This window comes from Camponotus vicinus, unplaced genomic scaffold (assembly GCF_025532165.1).
Source record: "Camponotus vicinus isolate PSW18456_S1 unplaced genomic scaffold, iyCamVici1.0 SCAF_5, whole genome shotgun sequence".
In the NCBI taxonomy this organism is placed as follows: Eukaryota; Metazoa; Arthropoda; class Insecta; order Hymenoptera; family Formicidae; genus Camponotus; species Camponotus vicinus.
The window spans coordinates 11278476-11299929 of record NW_028141977.1 but is presented as its reverse complement, the minus strand read 5'-3'; the positions used below and the strand labels follow the sequence as shown (position 1 = coordinate 11299929).

The 21454-nt window shown below is 27.4% G+C and overlaps 2 protein-coding genes across 10 annotated transcripts in view; one reads left to right on the top strand and one right to left on the bottom strand.

Annotated features, from left to right (window-relative positions):
* Positions 1 to 21454, top strand: part of Rhogef3 (Rho guanine nucleotide exchange factor 3) — a 143941-nt gene that overhangs the window by 25442 nt on the left and 97045 nt on the right. For 5 of the 9 annotated variants that reach the window (XR_014439118.1, XM_083100742.1, XM_083100741.1 and 2 more), the window contains one exon: positions 6920 to 7045. The exons of 3 other annotated variants lie outside the window; for them this stretch is intronic. Coding sequence is in view for 4 of the 6 variants with exons in the window: in XM_083100742.1 (XP_082956868.1) it covers positions 6920 to 7045 (126 nt within the window). In the remaining 2 variants the exon portion in view is untranslated. Of the gene's footprint in view, positions 1 to 6917; positions 7046 to 21454 lie in introns of those variants that run through there. One more of the 9 variants, XM_083100746.1, reaches the window with a different exon arrangement.
* LOC145972273 (lysosomal acid glucosylceramidase-like) lies at positions 135 to 21053 on the bottom strand. Its single transcript, XM_083100753.1, has 11 exons — positions 20761 to 21053; positions 6057 to 6292; positions 5699 to 5789; positions 4892 to 5101; positions 3620 to 3752; positions 3332 to 3485; positions 2997 to 3157; positions 2373 to 2764; positions 1399 to 1627; positions 1048 to 1161; positions 135 to 896 (listed from the first exon to the last, which is right to left on the bottom strand). The coding sequence occupies exons 3-11, from the start codon at positions 5736 to 5738 to the stop codon at positions 791 to 793; spliced, it is 1539 nt and encodes a 512-aa protein (XP_082956879.1). The 5' UTR covers positions 5739 to 5789; positions 6057 to 6292; positions 20761 to 21053; the 3' UTR covers positions 135 to 790.

The window sequence follows — 21454 nt, the reverse complement described above, 5'->3', positions numbered from 1 at the left end:
TGAAAACACAAGTTTTTAAATATCGCGGGCTAGCAGAGCCAAACGTAGGTGGTCGTGCATCAATTTAACAGAAAAATTAATTATTCTGTGAAATTGATTATTGTGCACAAGGAATTTTTTTTAGTTAGACCAAGTGAAAATTCAATCTCAATTCGAGATTTTTAATACCCGTCTTACCCTTCAAAAAGAAAAATTTTAATATTTTCAGTCATATTATATATTTCAGTCGACTATCAGGTCGATAGTCGCTGAATCGGGAAATGACTGAAAATATTAAAATGTATACACTACATTATTAAAATTATAGCTTAACAGATTAAATGCGGTAGATGTTTTAAACATTCAACGAGATTGAATGCATTTGAACAACCTCATTTCCATTGCATTCATCAAATTTGTTAAATTTTTGTTAGAGAAAAAGTAAGAATTCTCGGCGAGAGTTTTAATCTCGATGAGAATGATTCGAGTTATATAGAAGTTTCAAGTAATTGCAAACCACCACCACTTAATTAACAATAACGTGTATAATACTCAAGGCATAGAAGTTATAGTTAAAATAGAATTCTTAAAACAACACAACCATTTATACTATTAGTGCAGCAAGTTACATTATAAGAAAAGTAGTTTAGCAATTTATTTCTTAATTCTTTTATTTTAAAGAAACTCTCATGAATATTTTTTTGTAGTAGAAAAAATTTACAGAATTAAAATAATTTAAATGTGAATTAAAATCTATGCCTTGCACGCGCAATATACATATATCTATCGACACTACGGATTTATATTCTTATTACATGTTCCAATATTTCATTGTATTAATGGATCTTCCGGAAACATTTATTGTCGTTGTTCCTTTCTTCGGATCTTCGATCAGAATTACTTTCTCCTCTTCGTTTCTGAAAAAACAAAAACACAGTTGATACGAGAATTTCCTCATGATGCATCATGCATATTAGGTATTAACAAAGTAAGGGATTAGAATATATAATACGCCAATCAATATTTGAATATTTTAGTGTTTATATATGTCACAAGAGAAAAACTTACAGGTTTAAGATTATTAGTGCGACACCACCATCTGGCGTGGAAAACGCAACATTTTCAACTCCTTTCATATTTTCCATTGTTGTACCGATCCTTATACTATTAGGTGGAACATAGCTATTTAAATAAAATTTAATCAATAATGGTTTAAATCGCTAATAAAAAAATATGCAAAAACATTAATTTTAACTATTCCATGAATTTATGTCGTTTTAAGAACTATATCATTAATGTTACAAATATATTTTACGACACATGTACAGATACATGTGGCATTACGACACATGTGTATGTCTACACACACTATAATCCAAAGATATAAAAGAGAAATATAAAAGAGTAATGCTTACTAACTTTGAAAAATGTCCAAGAACGTAGAACATCGGTTGTTTATAGAATTCATCAAGTCTGCTGTTGACTATTATAGGTGAATCAACGAAATTATCGATCCAATTTGGTCCACCAGTCATATCTAAAGCTATGTTCCAATCGATCCAAGAAGATACCCAGTGCGACATATTTTCGATAATGTTTCTCGCATATATCTCACCACGCTTCCATGAACCTAGGATTACTGTGTGATCTATAAATATACATTTATTCTATAATTAGCTATGTATTATATAACAAGCAACAAACGCATTGACTGTAACTCAGTATTTGTCCTATAAAATTTTGAGTCTTAATATTTTAATAAAAATAAGTTCAATATAAAATTACTCTTTCATATTTTAATATCAGATAACGTAAACTTTATATAAATAAGAAATTGTTTGAAAAAGATTAAAAGCATACAAAAGATATATTTATAAAAATGTGTTATAATAACAACTTAAGAAAATATACAAATTGTTAACAGAAATGCACATTGCAAGAACATATATTTTTCGAATTAAATCAAACCTAGGGATTCTTTTGCTATTTTTTTCTTCGATGAGCAATTATTGAGTATCATGAACTAAAAATTGGAAAATATGATGAATAATACAATGCGGTATATTAATAATTTTTTTACAAAGATTGTGATGCTTTAACGTATGAAAATTTTCAATCTTTATGATCTATATATTTCGATAACTATTTGCCGAACGAAAAAATGGTAAAGACTTTTCGATTTACTTTAATCTGAAGAATATACTGTTGCAATAGTATTCGAAAGAGAGAGAGCGAGAGAGAGAGAGAGGAAATGCTGTAGTTAAAACTATGTATAAAACATAATCAATTTTTCGTTCTAGTCAAATTTATTCTCGTTTCAATAATTATCAGTTACTAAGAAGGATCTTTCGGAATATGCTAAATTTATAATGTAAAAATTATTCTTTACCAACCATTAAGTCCAGTGCAAGCTTCTGTGTATATTATTGATTTTTCTGGAAAAAATTGCTTTATTTCGTTTAACTTATGTGGATCGATTACTTTATCGCGGTAAAAATGGAGTGTAACTCCAAAAGTGATATTTCTTGCTCTTTGATCCTCAAATATTTTTTTCGGCCAATCGGGAAGTGCCAGCCTGGTTTCTTCCATTATAAAGATCTTCATGTGCTCGAAGCCTTTTCTTTTTAGGGTTGGTGACAAGTACTCGATAATCCAGTCACGCTCTTCCTCAGCAGTACATGCCATTCCGTTTATACTCTCTGGCGCATAGTTGTAATTGAGTGGTTCATTCTGAGGTGACACACCCCAGAATTCCAATCCAGCATTACGATAAGCTTCAAAATATCTATATATAAAAGTATACAAAATAAAATAAACATTCATGACAATAGTATATCTTAAATTTTTATTATCTTTATATAAATTTACTTGTGAAATCTAATCTTCACACATACACGCGCGCGCGCACACGTACACACACACATATACACACAAATTATGCATTGTAAAAATAAATATCCTGATCAGTTATTATAAATAAAAAATTAATAGAAATATATTATAATAATATATCTTACTTTACAAAGTAATTTGCCCACAATTGTCGATATTCTGGGCGTAATTTAGCATCGTTTCTCCAAGTGTATTTCGTTTTCATCCAAGGGCTGGCAGTCCATGGTACAGTCAATAACTTGATTTTATTTTCTTTTAATTCTTGCGCTCGCTTTGTCACCGGTATCTACAAACAATTGAGATATTTAATGATCATATACATTTCATACTTTACAACTATGAACTATATTATTCATTCGTTAACTTTAGAAGTGTAAGAATTTTCCTTCACAAGTTTTTAAAAAAATAGATTGTCTTATAATGAAAAAATTAATTATTAAATGAGAAAACTTGAAGAAACCTTATAATTATAATCTTCTGGTTGCAAATCGAAATCGGAAAGTGAAACGTCATTTTCTGTCATCGCATAAGTATAAGGTCTTGTTGAGAAATCCGTGCCACCCATAGGCATTCTAATAAAGGTGTAATTGATCCCATGCGGGCCGAAGTAGCTTCTATAATTTTAAACAAAAATTAAATATAGAATTATCATCTTTTGATAAAAGTCATCAATACTTCCTAAATATTTCATATGGCAATCGTTAAATTAGAAAAATTCTTTTAGAATTTAAGTATTTTATAATTATACTTTAGCAAATTGTCGGACGCGTTATGCGTTAGATTCAGAATATTTATGGCCGCTGAATCGGTCACTGCTCCTCCAAATCCAAAGATTTCTTGATACGTGTCCGTTTGATTTATAGTAATCTTTCCTAGTTGATCTAGAGGTGGATTTATAAACTTTTTCTCAGAACTTCCACGAAATACTTTCATTGTAACAATTGTTTTTAATTGTTGAATTATATTGGGCTTTTGTGTTTGAGATTTCAAAATTATTTACACATATATACATTATACATTATACATTATACATTATACATTATACATTATACATATACAGGGTGAGCCATTTTAATTAACGCACGCAATTATTTCGGAAACAAAGCATTTTAGAGAAAAATGTTTCAGACAAAAGTTTTATGGTTTCGAGGGGGCCATAAGATGGTATCATTGGTTTGACCTTGAAGAGTTATTTGAAGGTCACATGAAGGTCACCTTCAATTTCTTAAATGGAACCTACTATTTGTCATTGCATATTCTTGTAGCTTATCTCGAGAGCTTTCCAAAACACTATAATTAAGTACCTTTTCGTTAAGTACTTTTTGAGTTATGAGGCTTGAAATAATTTCTTAATTTTACATAAACCGTAAAATATCTTGTAAAATATTCATTTTTCGATTATCTTACCTTAATACTTTTACGTACAAAATAATGAGAGGAATCAACTGGTGTAAAGAAAACACATAGTTGTTTTTAAGAAAAAATATGGAATTGTTAATTGCAAATTATATATTTTTTCTTCAAAACAACTATGTGTTTTCTTTACACCAGTTGATTCCTCTCATTATTTTGTACGTAAAAGTATTAAGGTAAGATAATCGAAAAATGAATATTTTACAAGATATTTTACGGTTTATGTAAAATTAAGAAATTATTTCAAGCCTCATAACTCAAAAAGTACTTAACGAAAAGGTACTTAATTGTAGTGTTTTGGAAAGCTCTCGAGATAAGCTACAAGAATATGCAATGACAAATAGTAGGTTCCATTTAAGAAATTGAAGGTGACCTTCATGTGACCTTCAAATAACTCTTCAAGGTCAAACCAATGATACCATCTTAGGGCCCCTTCGAAACCATAAAACTTTTGTCTGAAACATTTTTCTCTAAAATGCTTTGTTTCCGAAATAATTGCGTGCGTTAATTAAAATGGCTCACCCTGTATATAATTTTTTTAAATATTTCTATATATAGTACATTTAAAAATTTACTTTATCTTTTATAAGGGAAATTAAGTACTCACTGGAATCAGAATTAACTTTTTTAAATATACCCTTCGATACATGAAATCGTAAACCATTTTTATTTGAAGTTATCAAGGTATATTCATCGGGATTGGGTGGCTTGATCACATCCGGTGTTTGATCGCATTGCTGTGCATTGCAAACGCAATAATGTCCATCATCTCCACTTGTCGTTGACCGACGTTTGATATTACAATCAGATGATGTAACTACATTTATAAAAAAATATAATTTATTAATTTTATTTCGCTATTATTATTGCACTACGTATTTTGACGGTATGTGTTATATCTTTGTGCATATAAATAGATTTTCAAAATTACATGTGGCTTTAAATCGAATTGAGTGTTTCAGAATTGTTAGAACTAAAAATTTCGTTACTTGTTTTGCATGTCTTATGTTTTATATTTTAAAACATATTCTATATTATATATAAAAATACGTGAAAATATTTACACTTTTGTGAGATTCGTAAAATTTACAGAATCATAGAAAAATAGAAATAATATTTTCATATTATTATAATTACGACATGTCTTTATCATATGAAAAGAGAATTATTTTTGTAAGCAAACATTTTTAGTTTAGTAATATAATAACATAAATTATAGAAACATACAGCAAGTAAAATCTAAATTAAAATGTATTTAAAATAAATAAAATGCAATAAATAAAATTAAATAGAACATTATTTAACTTAAATGTTCAATTAAAGTAATAAACAATAAATACAAATAAAGTATACAAAGGATATAAACAATCTGAATGAAATACAATTGAAATATGAAATATAATCTATTATCTACCTGTCACTAAAATAGCAACGAGGATGATCAAGCGCCACATTATGACTGAGGCAAGGATAATGTCGCGGCTTCTATATAAATTTTACCACACCTGTTATAAAACGAAAATAATTAAAGAGCTATTTATATCTGTATCAGTTGTATGTATAGTTGTATGTACAGTTGTATGTGTAGTAGGAATATGTACAGTAGGAAACATAAGTTTAAGAAATAGAAGACTTTAAAAGAAATTATATGAAAAAGTATAATTGAGAAATACATATGAAGATTACTTTTCAAATTTTTAAAATCGAATTTTTGAAAAATAAAATCACAAAAATTTTATGTTAAAAATTTTGCATATCCTCTTTTTACTTACTAATACAAACTGTCTCACTTGTATCGATTTTTACCGTATTGTATTTATTGTATCTAATACTTGTATATATTGTATCTAATACAAAAATATTGAACAATGATGATCGGGATAAATAGTTTGTGCTTTTTTTTCGATAGTTCGAAAAATGTTTCTTTTGATAAAATACGTATATATCATGCGTATATATCATATTGATCTAAGAGATCTATATAGCACATATTTAACGACCATGAAATCTGAAAATAGAAATAATAATATTGATATTTGTTTCTCATAATAATCTAAGATTGATATGATAAAATTATTTATAAGCTGCTTTATATATTATATTTTAAAATATATAAGAAAATAATATACATACAACTTTTTTAATTTTATTTTCTAATAAGAAATTTAAAGTGCATTACAAAAAATAAATTGCGCATTCTTTTCAACAAAGTAAACAAAATTGTTATTTTTTAATTTTTTCGTTATTTTAATCATAAATAGGATTGATTTATACTTTTTAAGTTATTTTGGTTAAAAATTGTAATCCTCCTTTTAAAATTTTGTACATGACTGTAATATATCCTATGTTTTATACATGGCTAGACATGCTGAATTATAATTTGCTTCTGTATACAGTAACCGCAATTAAACATTTAATTAAGTTAACCTAACCTCTTTTTCTTAGAATATAAAATATGTAAATTATTATATATATATTTTGGAATACGAAATATATATATAGAATTTTAATTTTTTAGTTTTACAAATATAGAATTATTTAATCATTTTAAGAAACGAAAATTTGTAATTACATTATTTTATTGGTACAGAAAGATTTGTAAAATTTAATGAAATTTATTTAAATTATATTACAGATGTTCCTTTCCTGATGTATCTGGAATGTGAAAACGAAGATAAAATAATTTTTTTGCTTAAAAATTCAATTGATTATATACACATGGTGTCTGCAAGCCAGTTATTACAGATAAGGAAATTTCAAGGTAAGTCTATCTTAAGGTATCTTAAGTCTATTTCAAGGTATCTTATCACATAGTAAAAGAAAATTGATTGAACTAAATTAAAAAGATAGTAAGGCTCTAAGAATAAGTGAAAACACAAGTTTTTAAATATCGCGGGCTAGCAGAGCCAAACGTAGGTGGTCGTGCATCAATTTAACAGAAAAATTAATTATTCTGTGAAATTGATTATTGTGCACAAGGTACGAATTTTTTTTAGACCAAGTGAAAATTCGATCTCAATTCGAGATTTTTAATACCCGTCTTACCCTTCAAAAAGAAAAATTTTAATATTTTCAGTCATATTATATATTTCAGTCGACTATCAGGTCGATAGTCGCTGAATCGGGAAATGACTGAAAATATTAAAATGTATACACTACATTATTTTCATTGTAACATCAAGTAAATGCATTTTATTAAACCATTGTCATACGTGTTAAATTGTAATCATTATTTTATCTTTACTATTTTCATTTCTGCTTATTCTTGCTTTCATTCTTGCTTAAAGAAATCGTATATTTCTTATGAAAATGATAAGTTTTGAATATATTATAATATAAAATTTAGAGAGAATGTTTGTATATAACTGCTTAATTTTATTTTAAAAGATTCCCTTGAATCAAAATTGATATTCGTTTTTCTGAACGAAGGGTAAGAAATTTTTATCGAAATGATAAGAAATATGAAAAATAAATTTTAAATAAAAGTTTCACAACTTTTAATATCTTTTATAATGTTCATAAATGTTTATAAATTATATATTTTATAATAAGCTTTTTCACAAAAATTTTATATTTTTCAAAGAATAATAAAAATTTTAAAACAATTAACGCCAAATTTAGTCATATGAAAGTTTTATAAAACCGCATTTTTTAAAAATGAGTTTCAACTTCCTTAAATTGTGACATATATCCATACGCATTTTATGGCGCTCATTACTTGGCAACTTTATCTTCGTGATCTTACAAAGAATAACTATAAAAGTAAATAATCCTCATAATCTTACAGAGATTACTATGAAAGCAAATATGGCAATTTATTATTTTTATATAATATATTATTTCTAAATAATATGTTTTTTAAATGTTATAATTAAAGCTAGTTTAATATTTTTGGAACGAAATAAAAAATGTTTTTGACAAGATATCAAAGGTTAATAGGAAAAATGACATAGTAAACAGGAGTAAACAGGTGCACTGACTCCGTCATAAAATCTACGCAATATTACATATTAATATATTTTATTTACAATATATGTATTCTATATATATCAAAGTGCTGCTATGCAAAAGAATATAATTTTCACATATTATATATTTCAAAAAGTTAATAAAATACCTGGCTATTAATAATAATGGCTTTTTTTGTTATAGTAGTTGTTATTTGCATATTGTGCATATGTATGTGTTAAGCAACAATTTTTACACATTATGTTATATATATATATATATACATACATACATACATACATATATATATATATATATATATATATATATATATATATATATATACAAGGTGAATTTTAATGGTTGTGTCAATCTTTTTATCATACGGGAGATTACCGATCGCAATTTTAATAAATTGATTGATACATAGATGTCAGTTAATTGAATCGACTGTATCGAAGGCCGAAATATAATGTGTACAATTAAAGCAAGTTAAAAGCTGAAATTATGTAGTGTGGATTTATTATTATTATTAAAGCTACGCATTTATTATTATTATTATTATTATTATTATTATTATTATTATTATTATTATTATTAAATATATATGTTATTATATTTATTATTATTATTATTATTATTATTTTACTGTGATCAAATTAGGGATTTATTATTATACGTATTCGATATATTAAAGCGGAAGAAATACATATTTAAAAATTCAATTCAAATTTAACACTAACGTTTTATGTAAAACCTTATTTCAAATTCCGCATTTATTTTTATGATAAATTTTTATTGTTTTATATGCTAAAAATATGGAGCAAAAAATTTTCTTCCTTCTTAAAATAAAATTACGCAATTGTTTCATAAGAATGTATTTCTTGTGGAACAATTGCGTGATTTTATTTCAAGAAGGCAGAAATACTACATACCTTTAGCGTATAACAATATTAAAAATTTTTATCATAAAAATAAATGCGGAATTTGAAATAAAGTTTTACATAAAACGTTAAAGTGTTAAATTTGAACTGAATTTTTAAATATGTATTCTTACTGCTTTAATATATTATATATGTATACGTAGCTTAATAATAATAATAATAATAATAATAATAATAATAATATAATAATAATAATAATAATAATAATAAATATAATAATATATATATTTAATAATAATAATAATAATAATAATAATAATAAGTGCGTAGCTTTAACAATAATAATAAATCCATACTATATAATTTCAGCTTTTAACTTGCTTTAATTGTATACATTATATTTCGGCCTTCGATACGGTCGATCCAATTAACTGACATCTATGTATCGATCAATTTGTTAAAATTGCGATCGGTAATCTCCCGCATGATAAAAAGATTGACACAACCATTAAAACTCACCCTGTATATATATATATATATATCTTATCTAGTCTAATAAAATACTTAATTTTTAATAACTTTTTTATGACAGTCGTTAGTTTTAATTAACGCATAATAGTGTCAAGTTTTCATACATTTTCTTTATTTTTAATTAATTCTGTTATTTTCTTTGATATATGCATATGTATGTGCGATATTTACGATATTTTTTTAAAATTCTTTATTTAAAATGTATTTCATAAACTTTACAATCATATTAAAATAAATACATACTATATATATTAAGTATAAAATATATAACAATTCTACTTCAATTGTGTTTTGCATGCCAAGCAGTTGTAAATAAAATTATACTATTGCGTTACAGTGTCACTGCATAAATTTTAATGAAGTCAGCGCATGTATTTATTCATTCCATAGTGTCTCATTTTTTTATTAATCTTTAATATATCATCAAAGATATGAAGCCAGCTTGTTTTTTAAAAACACATTTAAAAACACATCATTGATTTCATATATGGAAATTGTTTATTGCTATAATTTCATAAATATCTCTTGAAGATAAAAAAGATATCGTTTAGAATAATAAGGAATGTATTAAGATATAATACGGATAAGACGTATATAACGTTTTCTAGGTCATTTTTAATATTTTTAAAAAACAATTTTATGATGTATGATTAAATTTTTTAAGTAATCTTTAGTTTTTGCTATTTCACAAATATCAAAAAGATGAGAGAAAGAGGGACGTTATTTTGAAAAATATAGCATTTAAAAGAAAGGAATGCAGGTATTTGAAATTTTAAAACCCATTTAAATTTTCCCATGAAAAATTTTTTTATACATTTTATTCTTTCAATGATATTTACGCAAGAAGATAATCGATTTTGCTTGAAACGTCTTAAAATGGATTTACATAAAAAAAATATATATATATCTTTTTTATAATTTATACATATTTTCTCTAACTACTGCGCCATATCCATAACTCATCAAACTCGGGGGAGACAGTTGAGTATTGTTCAAACAATCGTGAATTAAGAGGAGATGACGTATTAAAGATTGAAAACATTTTTCATTACTGAATGATACACAACAATTACTTTTTTTATTAATGAACACAAGAATCAACGATTACTAAATCCTTTTAGAGATTATTAAATCCTTTCCAGATTGTCTACTTTATATTTTAATTACATGAACTAAAATACTACGAGGACTATTACCAGGAATAAATGAACCTAATTTTTTTTTAGCAAAGTAATTGAAATTATATCACAATGCGGAGTATAATTAATCAAATACAGCGCACTCTCTCCGACAATGAATGTGCAAATTTTACGAATTGTAGAAAATTACGCGAAGTTACGACTTTTATACTTAATAGTCTGAAAGTCTAAACCAATCGAAAATATTCACGAACTTAATTTTTCATTAAGAAATCATTTACGTTTTATATTATAGAAAACCTTATTGGTTGCTATAAAAAACTGTCTATTCATATATTTTTTACTTACTTTCGTTTTCATTGTCACAGAAAGTTTTAATAACGAAGTTCTTATTTTCTAACATAAATTACTAACATAAAAACTTTTTTTTACTTAGTTTTCAAATCAATGAAAAAAGCAACGAAAAGATGTAAGATATTTTTTATATATTTTTTATACTTTTTTCCATAATTATATGCTTTTTTCTTACGCTCTACCAAATTTATTTGATAATTGAGCATGTTAGCAGAAGTGAACTAGATTCATTAATTGCGCATATTCGGTCTCATTTCAAGATTAAATTGAGATTCTTTTGTAAACGGGAAACAAGGTCGCGCGATCAGCGAAGCATGTCTTTTGCCTCTAAGGTAATCGTTGGACCAAATATATTCATTTAGCTTTGGAGCACGTTTGTAGGAGCTCCCACTGCTTAAATAATACATCTCGATATATCCTGCGTTGTGTCGCGCGACCTTTTTTAGATTCGTTGTGATGAATTCATCAAAACGGGTGCTGTTTCGTTTATAAAAGACTTTTACGAACAAACAGTGCATATCGCAGCTTGAACTATACGCGAACATTAAAGGGAGGGAAAAATTTATAGGGAGAAAAGAGAGATATATGTCAATATATGTACAATATATACATATATGTGATATCAATAAAAATTGCAAAACTATAATTGCTCAAGAGAATTATTTATAAAATTGACTTTCAAAAAATTTCTTTTTTTATAATTATAATAAAAACAAAATATTAAATAAACAGCAAGATTAGACTAGCATTAGAATTTATTTTTGGAAATTTAATAAAATTATCGGAAAAAAAAAATTCTGATTGAAGATTCTTAAAAATTACGATACTTAATTAAATAAATTACTTTTCAAGAGCATCCTACTCTCTAAAAGTGAATCAGTGAAAATATCACTAATTTAAACAGTAAAATAAGATTTCACTGAGAATCAGTGAGTATTTTACTGATCTTCAGTGGAAACGCTTACTTTTTTGTTATTTTATCTTATATCTCACTGATTATGGTCAGTTAAAATAAAATTCACTGTAAACCCAGTAAATTTTACTGTAAAACCAGTAATCGCTAGTTCGTTCGTTTACCGCTACGATCGCTATCTCTCTCGTATTTAATTTTAGTCATAAGAATTATATAAAGTTTGCAAAGAGCGACATTTAAAATTAGAAGTATTACTTCGATTTAATTTTTGATACAATCTCAATAGAGAGGCTTCAGATATTAAATCGATCTTTATAAGTCGGACAAATAAGTGTCTGGCGACTTAATGAAAATTATTCGTTCGTTATCTATTTAAAATAACAAGTTCAATATGCATGTAATATAAATAAAATAAAATTTTTTAATATAATAAATATTTAGTAAATATAAATAAAATTGTTAAGTTTATATGAAACAGATAGAGAGATGAATTGTAGTTTAATATTACTGACAATAACGAAAGAAATATTACTAATATTGAGAAATATTACTGATTGAAACAGTCAAAATTATTAACTGATTCTTTCAATAAAATATCACTGATTTACAGTGCTGTACTTATAACTGCTGTAATAAGTGACTATTTACTGTTTTTCAGTGATAATACACTGATTCACTTTTAGAGAGTACATGTGTACGTTGCGCATATTTTCGCATTAAAAGATAATATTAATTGTTGTAATTAAAAGATAATGTTAAAGATAATATTAATTAACAATAATAACAACAACTATAAATTCATTTTTCAATTGCTTTTAAAATTAAAATTGCTAATATTGCCAGTTGAGTGGTTAATATGGCGATGAAATATATTTGCTTGATGTATTTATTAATTAAATTATGTGAGTAATGAAATATAATTAGACATAAAATATCAAATATTTCATATTACTTTGTCTAATAAATTAAATCCAGAAAAAATATAATAAAAAATAAAATTATAATTCGATTATTTAGCAAAGTTTATGTGTGTAATAAAATTGTTAATCTATCTACATTAATAAAATTATTCGTTTGTATATTTTCGTTTTACATCTGTTTAAATAAACCGAGTTAATGTGTCAATTCTGTTCTCGTTTGGCTCGCAGCAGTTACTACTTATATATAAATCAATTTTAGTATTATAATATCAATATTAGTGTTAATATTGGTGATATTTGATTACTCATTTACATGGTTTAATTGTGCAAATTAAAAAATTTATATAACTTTTGCTAATATAAACTAGTCGAACTGAAATTAATGTAAATAATTAATGAAGTTTTACAAGAACACATATATACTCACATAACGATAAGTAAAATTTCATATTATCCATAAAAAGCTAATGAAGCACTGTTTTTGAAATCCATCCAAAAAGTTGCGAATTTTCAAAGGGCGTGCAGTTCGAAGTCGTTTTTAACACTGAATTTTACGCGAATACATTTAGTACTAATTGTCAAATAGGTCATATAATATGTACGAGAACTGCGTTTACGTAAGTTGGAGTTTTGCAGTTAGGCATGCTCGAGTGTTAATTTTCGAAATATACGTAAATTTCATTAAAATATATCTTGATGCATACTAATGTTTAAGCTGTTTATATACATATGACAACGCGCATTATCAATTGAAAGATATCAGATAGTTGATACAAGATTGCCGATATCTCTTTTACACTTATTTATTGTAAAAAAAATTCTTTTTTAATAAAAAATAAGACTCATACGTGTGTCATGTGCGTGTGTGTGTGTTTTATATCCCTTAATTTTTATATATTTTAATTTTGTATGTTGTATGTTAATTTTTATGTATTGTTGCGGTTTTTTCCAACGTTTTTTCTATAGATATGAAAAGTAATTTTATATAATTACAAGATATATATATATATATCTTGTAATTATATAAAAATTACTTTTCATATCAAAATTACTTTTCATACTTTTCATATATAGAAATATATATAGAATATTTCATATATAGAATATATAGAAATTTCATACTTTCCATATATAGAAAAAACCTTGGAAAAAACCGCAACAATACATAAAAATTATCCAAGGTCAAACACATGGCGCCAGTAAATAGACCTTTTCACACCCTACAACTTTTGTTTGAAACAATTTTTTGTAAAACCTATTTTTTGTGATATTTCGAGGTCCCGACTCTTTCGAACACTCCGTATGCCGTAGCGATGTAATGATACGTTTCCGACCCCAGGTTCATTTGCAAAAAATGATTCTTATGATGCCCCCGACAATCTCTGAAAATTTGTCGATTGAATTTCCGAACACCCTGTATAGTCACTTCAATTTTTTTAAATGGAACACCCTATATATTTTTGCACATTCTTGTAGTTTATCTCGAGAGCTTTCCAAAACACTATAATTAAGTACCTTTTCGTTAAGTACTTTTTGAGTTATGAGGCTTGAAATAATTTCTTAATTTTACATAAACCGTAAAATATCTTGTAAAATATTCATTTTTCGATTATCTTACCTTAATACTTTTATGTACAAAATAATGAGAGGAATCAATTGGTGTAAAGAAAACACATAGTTGTTTTTAAGAAAAAATATGTAATTTGCAATTAACAATTCCATATTTTTTCTTCAAAACAACTATGTGTTTTCTTTACACCAGTTGATTCCTCTCATTATTTTGTACGTAAAAGTATTAAGGTAAGATAATCGAAAAATGAATATTTTACAAGATATTTTACGGTTTATGTAAAATTAAGAAATTATTTCAAGCCTCATAACTCAAAAAGTACCTAACGAAAAGGTACTGAATTATAGTGTTTTGGGAAGCTCTCGAGATAAGCTACAAGAATATGCAATGACAAATAGTAGGTTTCATTTAAGAAATTGAAGGTGACCTTCATGTGACCTTCAAATAACTCTTCAAGGTCAAACCAATGGTACCCTCTTATGGCCTCCTCGAAGCCATACAACTTTTGTCTGAAACATTTTTCTCTTCCGGGCTTGGTTTTCGAGATATTTGACTGGATGGATTAAAATGGGCCACCCTGTATATCTTGTAATTATATAAAATTATTTTTTATATCTAATCATAAGATATATATATATATGTATATATATATACATATATATATATATATATATATATATATATATATAGGGTGTAACTGAAAAAGCGCCCACGGAGCGTTATTTCTGATTAAAAATCGAGTCGAAAAGTCCTGAACCATTTTTTTCTATAATGCTTAATAATAATGCTTAATAATGCTTAATAAAGCGGTAATTATTGAGTAAAGTTGCGCCAATAAGCACCGACCTTTAGCCTCCTTGTCGAAATTTTCTTTAAGGAAACGCTTTTAACGGAAGAAATATGATTTTTAATGCAAAATAAAGTTTTTCGCATTATTATGATGCATAAGAATATTGCACGATAGCGACATGCCACGCGCGCCGTAGCGGCGGAGCGCTCACATACACTACCAGGCTACTTACTGACGTGCGCCCGTCTAAAGGTTGGTGCTTATTGGCGCAACTTTACTCAATAATTACCGCTTTATTAAGCATTATAGAAAAAAATGGTTCAAGACTTTTCGACTCGATTTTTAATCAGGAATAACACTATTTGCTCCGTGGGCGCTCTTTCAGTTACACCCTGTATACACACACACACACACACACACATATACATTTAATGTTAAATATATTAAACATATTAAATATTTATGTTTAATATTAATTTTATATATAATTATATATATATATAATTATATATATATATATATATATATATATATATATATATATATATATATATATACATATATACTACATCTTGTGATTTTATAGATTTTTTCTTTCTCACAATTCGAATTTCCATCTTGTATAAAATATAAAAATACAAGTCGAACAAGCATATGGAATTCTAATTCATATAAGGAGATTTATAGTATAATCGTACAACTAAAACACATTGATTGCTTAATGTTTCAATGATTCTACACTGTATGCAAATGGCAATTAATATATATATATATATATATATACATCATCAATAATATATATATATATATATCATGTGTAACAAGATTTTTTTTTATTTAAAATAATATTTGCATTTTTCTTTTCTTATGCCAAGAGCGAAAATTCATTAAAATTTTCCGTGACGCTAAATATTTCCTACAATTGACGACTTATTCACTTTGCAAATTAATCCATCGTAATCGTGTCTGTGAAGCTGGCACGACAATCTACGAATTATAAAAAAATACTAAGAGTTCTGATAGCACTTTTCATAGTTCTATAGTTCCTGATAAAAATTAAAAAGAGTTCCGCATTCCTTATATTAAAAAATCGAAATCGAAAAAATGTGCTAACTTCGCGAATCTAGCACGACACTCTTTCCTCTAAAGTACCAAAATGCGTTGAATATTATTATTTTTAGCAAGAGTTCCCGATAGTTCTGTTCAAGTTCAGCCTATATATACAATTTCAGATCGATATTTCAAAAATTAATAATTTTTAAACAATTTTTAAGATTCTTGCCCAGCACGACATTCTCTCTCTAAAGTACTAAACCGCGTTGAAAATTATTATTTCTAATAACAGTTCTTGATAGTTCTGCTATAGTTCAGCCTATATATGCAATTTTAGACCGATATTTCAATAATTAATAATTTTTAACGAATTTTTAATGTCCTCGACACTTAGTAAAAATGTGTCGTGCTGATGATTTTCCATAGTTTTAACGACAGTTCTCGACAGTTATATAAAAGTTCTATTCTTTGAAAACGTTTTTACGCAGAGTTCCGACCGTTTAATATTTTTTAAACAATTTTTTATTATTATCCAGCACGACACTCTCCCTCTAAAGTACTAAGACGCGTTGAATTATTTTTAGCAAGAGTTCCCGATCGTTCTGCTATAGTTCAGCCTATATATGCAATTTCTGACCGATATTTCAATAATTAATAATTTTTTACGAATTTTTAATGTCCTCGACCAGCACGACACTTAGTAAAAATGTGTCGTGCTGATGATTTTCCGTAGTTTTAACGGCAGTTTTCGACAGTTCTATATAAATTATATCTTTTAGAAACATTTTTACGCAGAATTCCGGCCGATTATTATTTTTTAAATAATTTTTTACAATAATCCAGCACGACATTCTTCCTCTAAAGTACTAAGACACGTTGAATATTATTATTTTTAACAAGAGTTCCCATTAGTACTGCTATAGTTCAGCCTATATATGCAGTTTTAGGTCGATATTTCAATAATTAATAATTTTTAACGAATTTTTAATGTCCTCGACCAGCACGACACTTAGTGAAAATGTTTTGTGCTGATGATTTTCCGTAGTTTTAGCGGCAGTTCTGGACAGTTCTATATAAGGTCTATCCTTTAGAAACATTTTTACGCGGAGTCCGACCGATTACTATTTTTTAAATAATTTTTTACAATAACCCAGCATGACACTCTGCCTCTAAATTATTAAAATGCGTTGAACATTATTATTTTTAGCAAGAGTTTTCGATAATTCTGCTATAATTCAGCCTATATATACAAATTTAGGTCGATATTCCAACAATTAATAATATAATTGTAAAAAATTATTTATGAAATAATAAACGGTCGGAACTCTACGTATAAATGTTTCTAAAGGATAGAACTTTTATAGAACTGTCGAGAACTGCCGTTAAAACTACGGAAAATCATCAGCACGACACATTTTTACTAAGTGTCGTGCTGGTCAAGAACATTAAAAATTCGTAAAAAATTATTAATTATTGAAATATCGGTCAGAAATTGCATATATAGGCTGAACTATAGCAGAACTATCGGGAACTCTTGCTAAAAATAATAATATTCAACGCGTCTTAGTACTTTAGAGGGAGAGTGTCGTGCTGGATAATAATAAAAAATTGTTTAAAAAATATTAAACGGTCGGAACTTTGCGTAAAAACGTTTTCAAAGAATAGAACTTTTATAGAACTGTCGAGAACTGTCGTTAAAACTACGGAAAATTATCAGCACGACACATTTTTACTAAGTGTCGTGCTGGTCGAGGACATTAAAAATTCATAAAAAATTATTAATTTTTGGAATATCGACCTAAAACTGCATATATAGGCTGAACTATAGCAGAACTATCGGGAACTCTTATTAAAAATAATAATATTCAACGTGTCTTAGAACTTTAGAGGGAGAGTGTCGTGCTGGGTTATTGTAAAAAATTATTTAAAAAACAGTAATCGGTCGGAACTCTGCGTAAAAATGTTTCTAAAAGATAGAACTTATACAGAACTTTCGAGAACTGCCGTTAAAACTACGGAAAATCATCAGCACGACACATTTTTACTAAGTGTCGTGCTGGTCAAGAACATTAAAAATTCATAAAAAATTATTAATTTTTGGAATATCGACCTAAAACTGCATACATAGGTTAAACTATAGCAGAACTATCGAGAACTGTTATTAGAAATAATAATTTTCAACGCGATTTAGTACTTTAGAGGGAGAATGTCGTGCTGGGCGAGAATCTTAAAAATTGTTTAAAAATTATTAATTTTTGGAATATCGACCTAAAATTGCATATGTAGGCTGAACTATAGCAGAACTATCGAGAACTGTTGTCCAAAATAATTATTTTCAACGCGTTTCAGTACTTTAGAGGGAGAGTGTCGTGCTGGGTTATTGTAAAAAATTATTTAAAAAATAGTAATCGGTCGGAACTTTGCGTAAAAACGTTTTCAAAGAATAGAACTTTTATAGAACTGTCGAGAACTGCCGTTAAAACTACGAAAAATCATCAGCACGACACATTTTTACTAAGTGTCGTGCTTGTCGAGGACATTAAAAATTCGTAAAAAATTATTTATTATTGAAATATCAATCAGAAATTGCATATATAGGTTGAACTATAGCAGTACTAACGGGAACTCTTGCTAAAAATAATAATATTCAACGCGTCTTAGTACTTTAGAGGGGGAGTGTCGTGCTGGATTATTGTAAAAAATTATTTAAAAAATATTAAACGGTCGGAACTCTGCGTAAAAACGTTTTCAAAGAATAGAACTTTTATAGAACTGTCGAGAACTGTCGTTAAAACTACGAAAAATCATCAGCACGACACATTTTTACTAAGTGTCGTGCTGGTCGAGGACATTAAAAATTCGTTAAAAATTATTAATTATTCAAATATCGGTCTGAAATTGCATATATAGGCTGAACTACGGCAGAACTATCGAGAACTGTTATTAGAAATAATAATTTTCAACGCGGTTTAGTACTTTAGAGGGAGAATGTCGTGCTGGGCGAGAATCTTAAAAATTGTTTAAAAATTATTAATTTTTGAAATATCGATCTGAAATTGCATATATAGGCTGAACTTGAACAGAACTATCGGGAACTCTTGCTAAAAATAATAATATTCAACACGTTTTGGTACTTTAGAGGAAAGAGTGTCGTGCTAGATTCGCGAAGTTAGCACATTTTTTCGATTTCGATTTTTTAATATAAGGAATGCGGAACTCTTTTTAATTTTTATCAGGAACTATAGAACTATGAAAAGTGCTATCAGAACTCTTAGTATTTTTTTATAATTCGTAGATTGTCGTGCCAGCTTCACAGACACATCGTAATCTTTATTCGGAAAGTAGATCTTCCAATAATTGCAGCAGTATGTGTATCGATTTTCTTGTTACGGATCTACCGAGCATCTTTTTCATGCATGATTGATGAAACGCCTTTCTCCTTATTCGTTCATTTTTATAAGATCGATAAGATATTATTTGCCATAAACATTATCGATTATCGTTGTAATCATTCGAGTGAGCTTCTTTTATCCAATTAATATCCGATTAATATCAAACTTACTAAATTATTTTTCATTTGTCTTGATTGAAATGTTGGAATCCATGCGATTCCACTTTACGTTATCATTTTGATTTACATTTAAATTATCATTGTTCCAAAATAAAATTTGATCGGTTTGATCAACAAACATATATGTAAATAATGCAACTGATGTACTCAAGTATAATTGATATATTCAAGTTTTAAACAATACGCATTATGTAATCGGTAAAATATGAAACATGAATACGTCATGAATTTATAAACTTATATAAGCGAGAATTTTAATTCAGAATTTTTAAGCTGTAATGGTTGATTAATTTTAAAAAAGACTCGCGTGGTTTGTGATGCATTATTAACGCCAGAAAATGGTCAATCAATAATGCGAATAGTACCGATCGGAGAAAGATCATCGAAATAGAAAGATCATCCATTTCGCTTACAGATAAAACAAATAGGTCACAAGAGATAAGTGAACCAGTTATCTTATTTCTTTTTTTCGTAATATATCTCTCATCGACGAAGAATATAAAAAATAAAACTAAAGTATTTTTATAATCGCTGATTTTTTTTTAAATAAATGCAAAAGCATTTATCGAAATGACTCGTCACTTTATTATTATTGTAAAATCTCTCTCTCTTTTTTTCGCGGTAATAATTTTAATTTGTATAAATATTATTAAAAGACACTGTCATAAAAATTATTTGAAACATTTAAATTACATACAAAAAATATCAAAATTTGTTTATAGTATGGCTTTTTTAAATGATTTGTAATTTGTAATAGATAGAATTCTATTTATAAATTTTATATGTCATATATATATATATACATTGTTACGTCCGCGGCGACGACCTCGATATATCGAACGTGCGTGGCACAACTATCGGCACACGCTCACACTCGCGCACTCGCGCACTCGGGAATAAAAACACGGTTCTTTAGAACACAAGAGCTTTAATGCGAAACACGAGAAACATACAATAACTCGGAATAACTCAGAACAAACGGAACACAGGTTAACGCGCGACCGCTCAATTTGACAGCTGGTTCCAAACTCAAATGACAGTCGTTGTTTAAAATAACGTCTTGACAACGCGCGCGGAGGCGATCTTCTTCCTCCGTCGATGAACTTCCCGCCGACAGAATAACGGGTGGCGAATACATCCGCAGGGACGGGACGCGGGGGCGCAACAATATATATATATGTATATACAGGGTGTCCCATTTAACTTGAGACATCGAAGTAACTCGAAACCATGGCGGTTTCGGTGAGAATGTTTTAAACAAAAGTTGTATGGTTTTAAGGGGGCCATAAGATGGTGTCATTAGTTTTACCTTGAAAAATCGTTTGAAGGTCACGTGAAAAACATAGTTGAAGAAAGAAAAAACATAGTTGTAGTTTTAAGAAAAAATATGTAATTTGCAATTAACAATTCCATATTTTTTCTTAAAAACAATTGTATGTTTTCTTTACACCAATTGATTCCTCTCATTATTTTGTACATAAAAGTATTAAGGTAAGA

What these genes read in the sequence shown, in the direction of transcription:
- LOC145972273 (XM_083100753.1), bottom strand. Translation starts at nt 5,738, where the DNA reads ATGTGGCGCTTGATCATCCTCGTTGCTATTTTAGTGACAG. An exon ending in AAAAGTTAATTCTGATTCCA is followed by an intron (nt 3,753 to 4,891) that starts GTGAGTACTTAA and finishes ATCCACCTCTAG; the next exon opens with ATCAACTAGGAAAGATTACT. An exon ending in TGGGCAAATTACTTTGTAAA is followed by an intron (nt 2,765 to 2,996) that starts GTAAGATATATT and finishes TTTTATATATAG; the next exon opens with ATATTTTGAAGCTTATCGTA.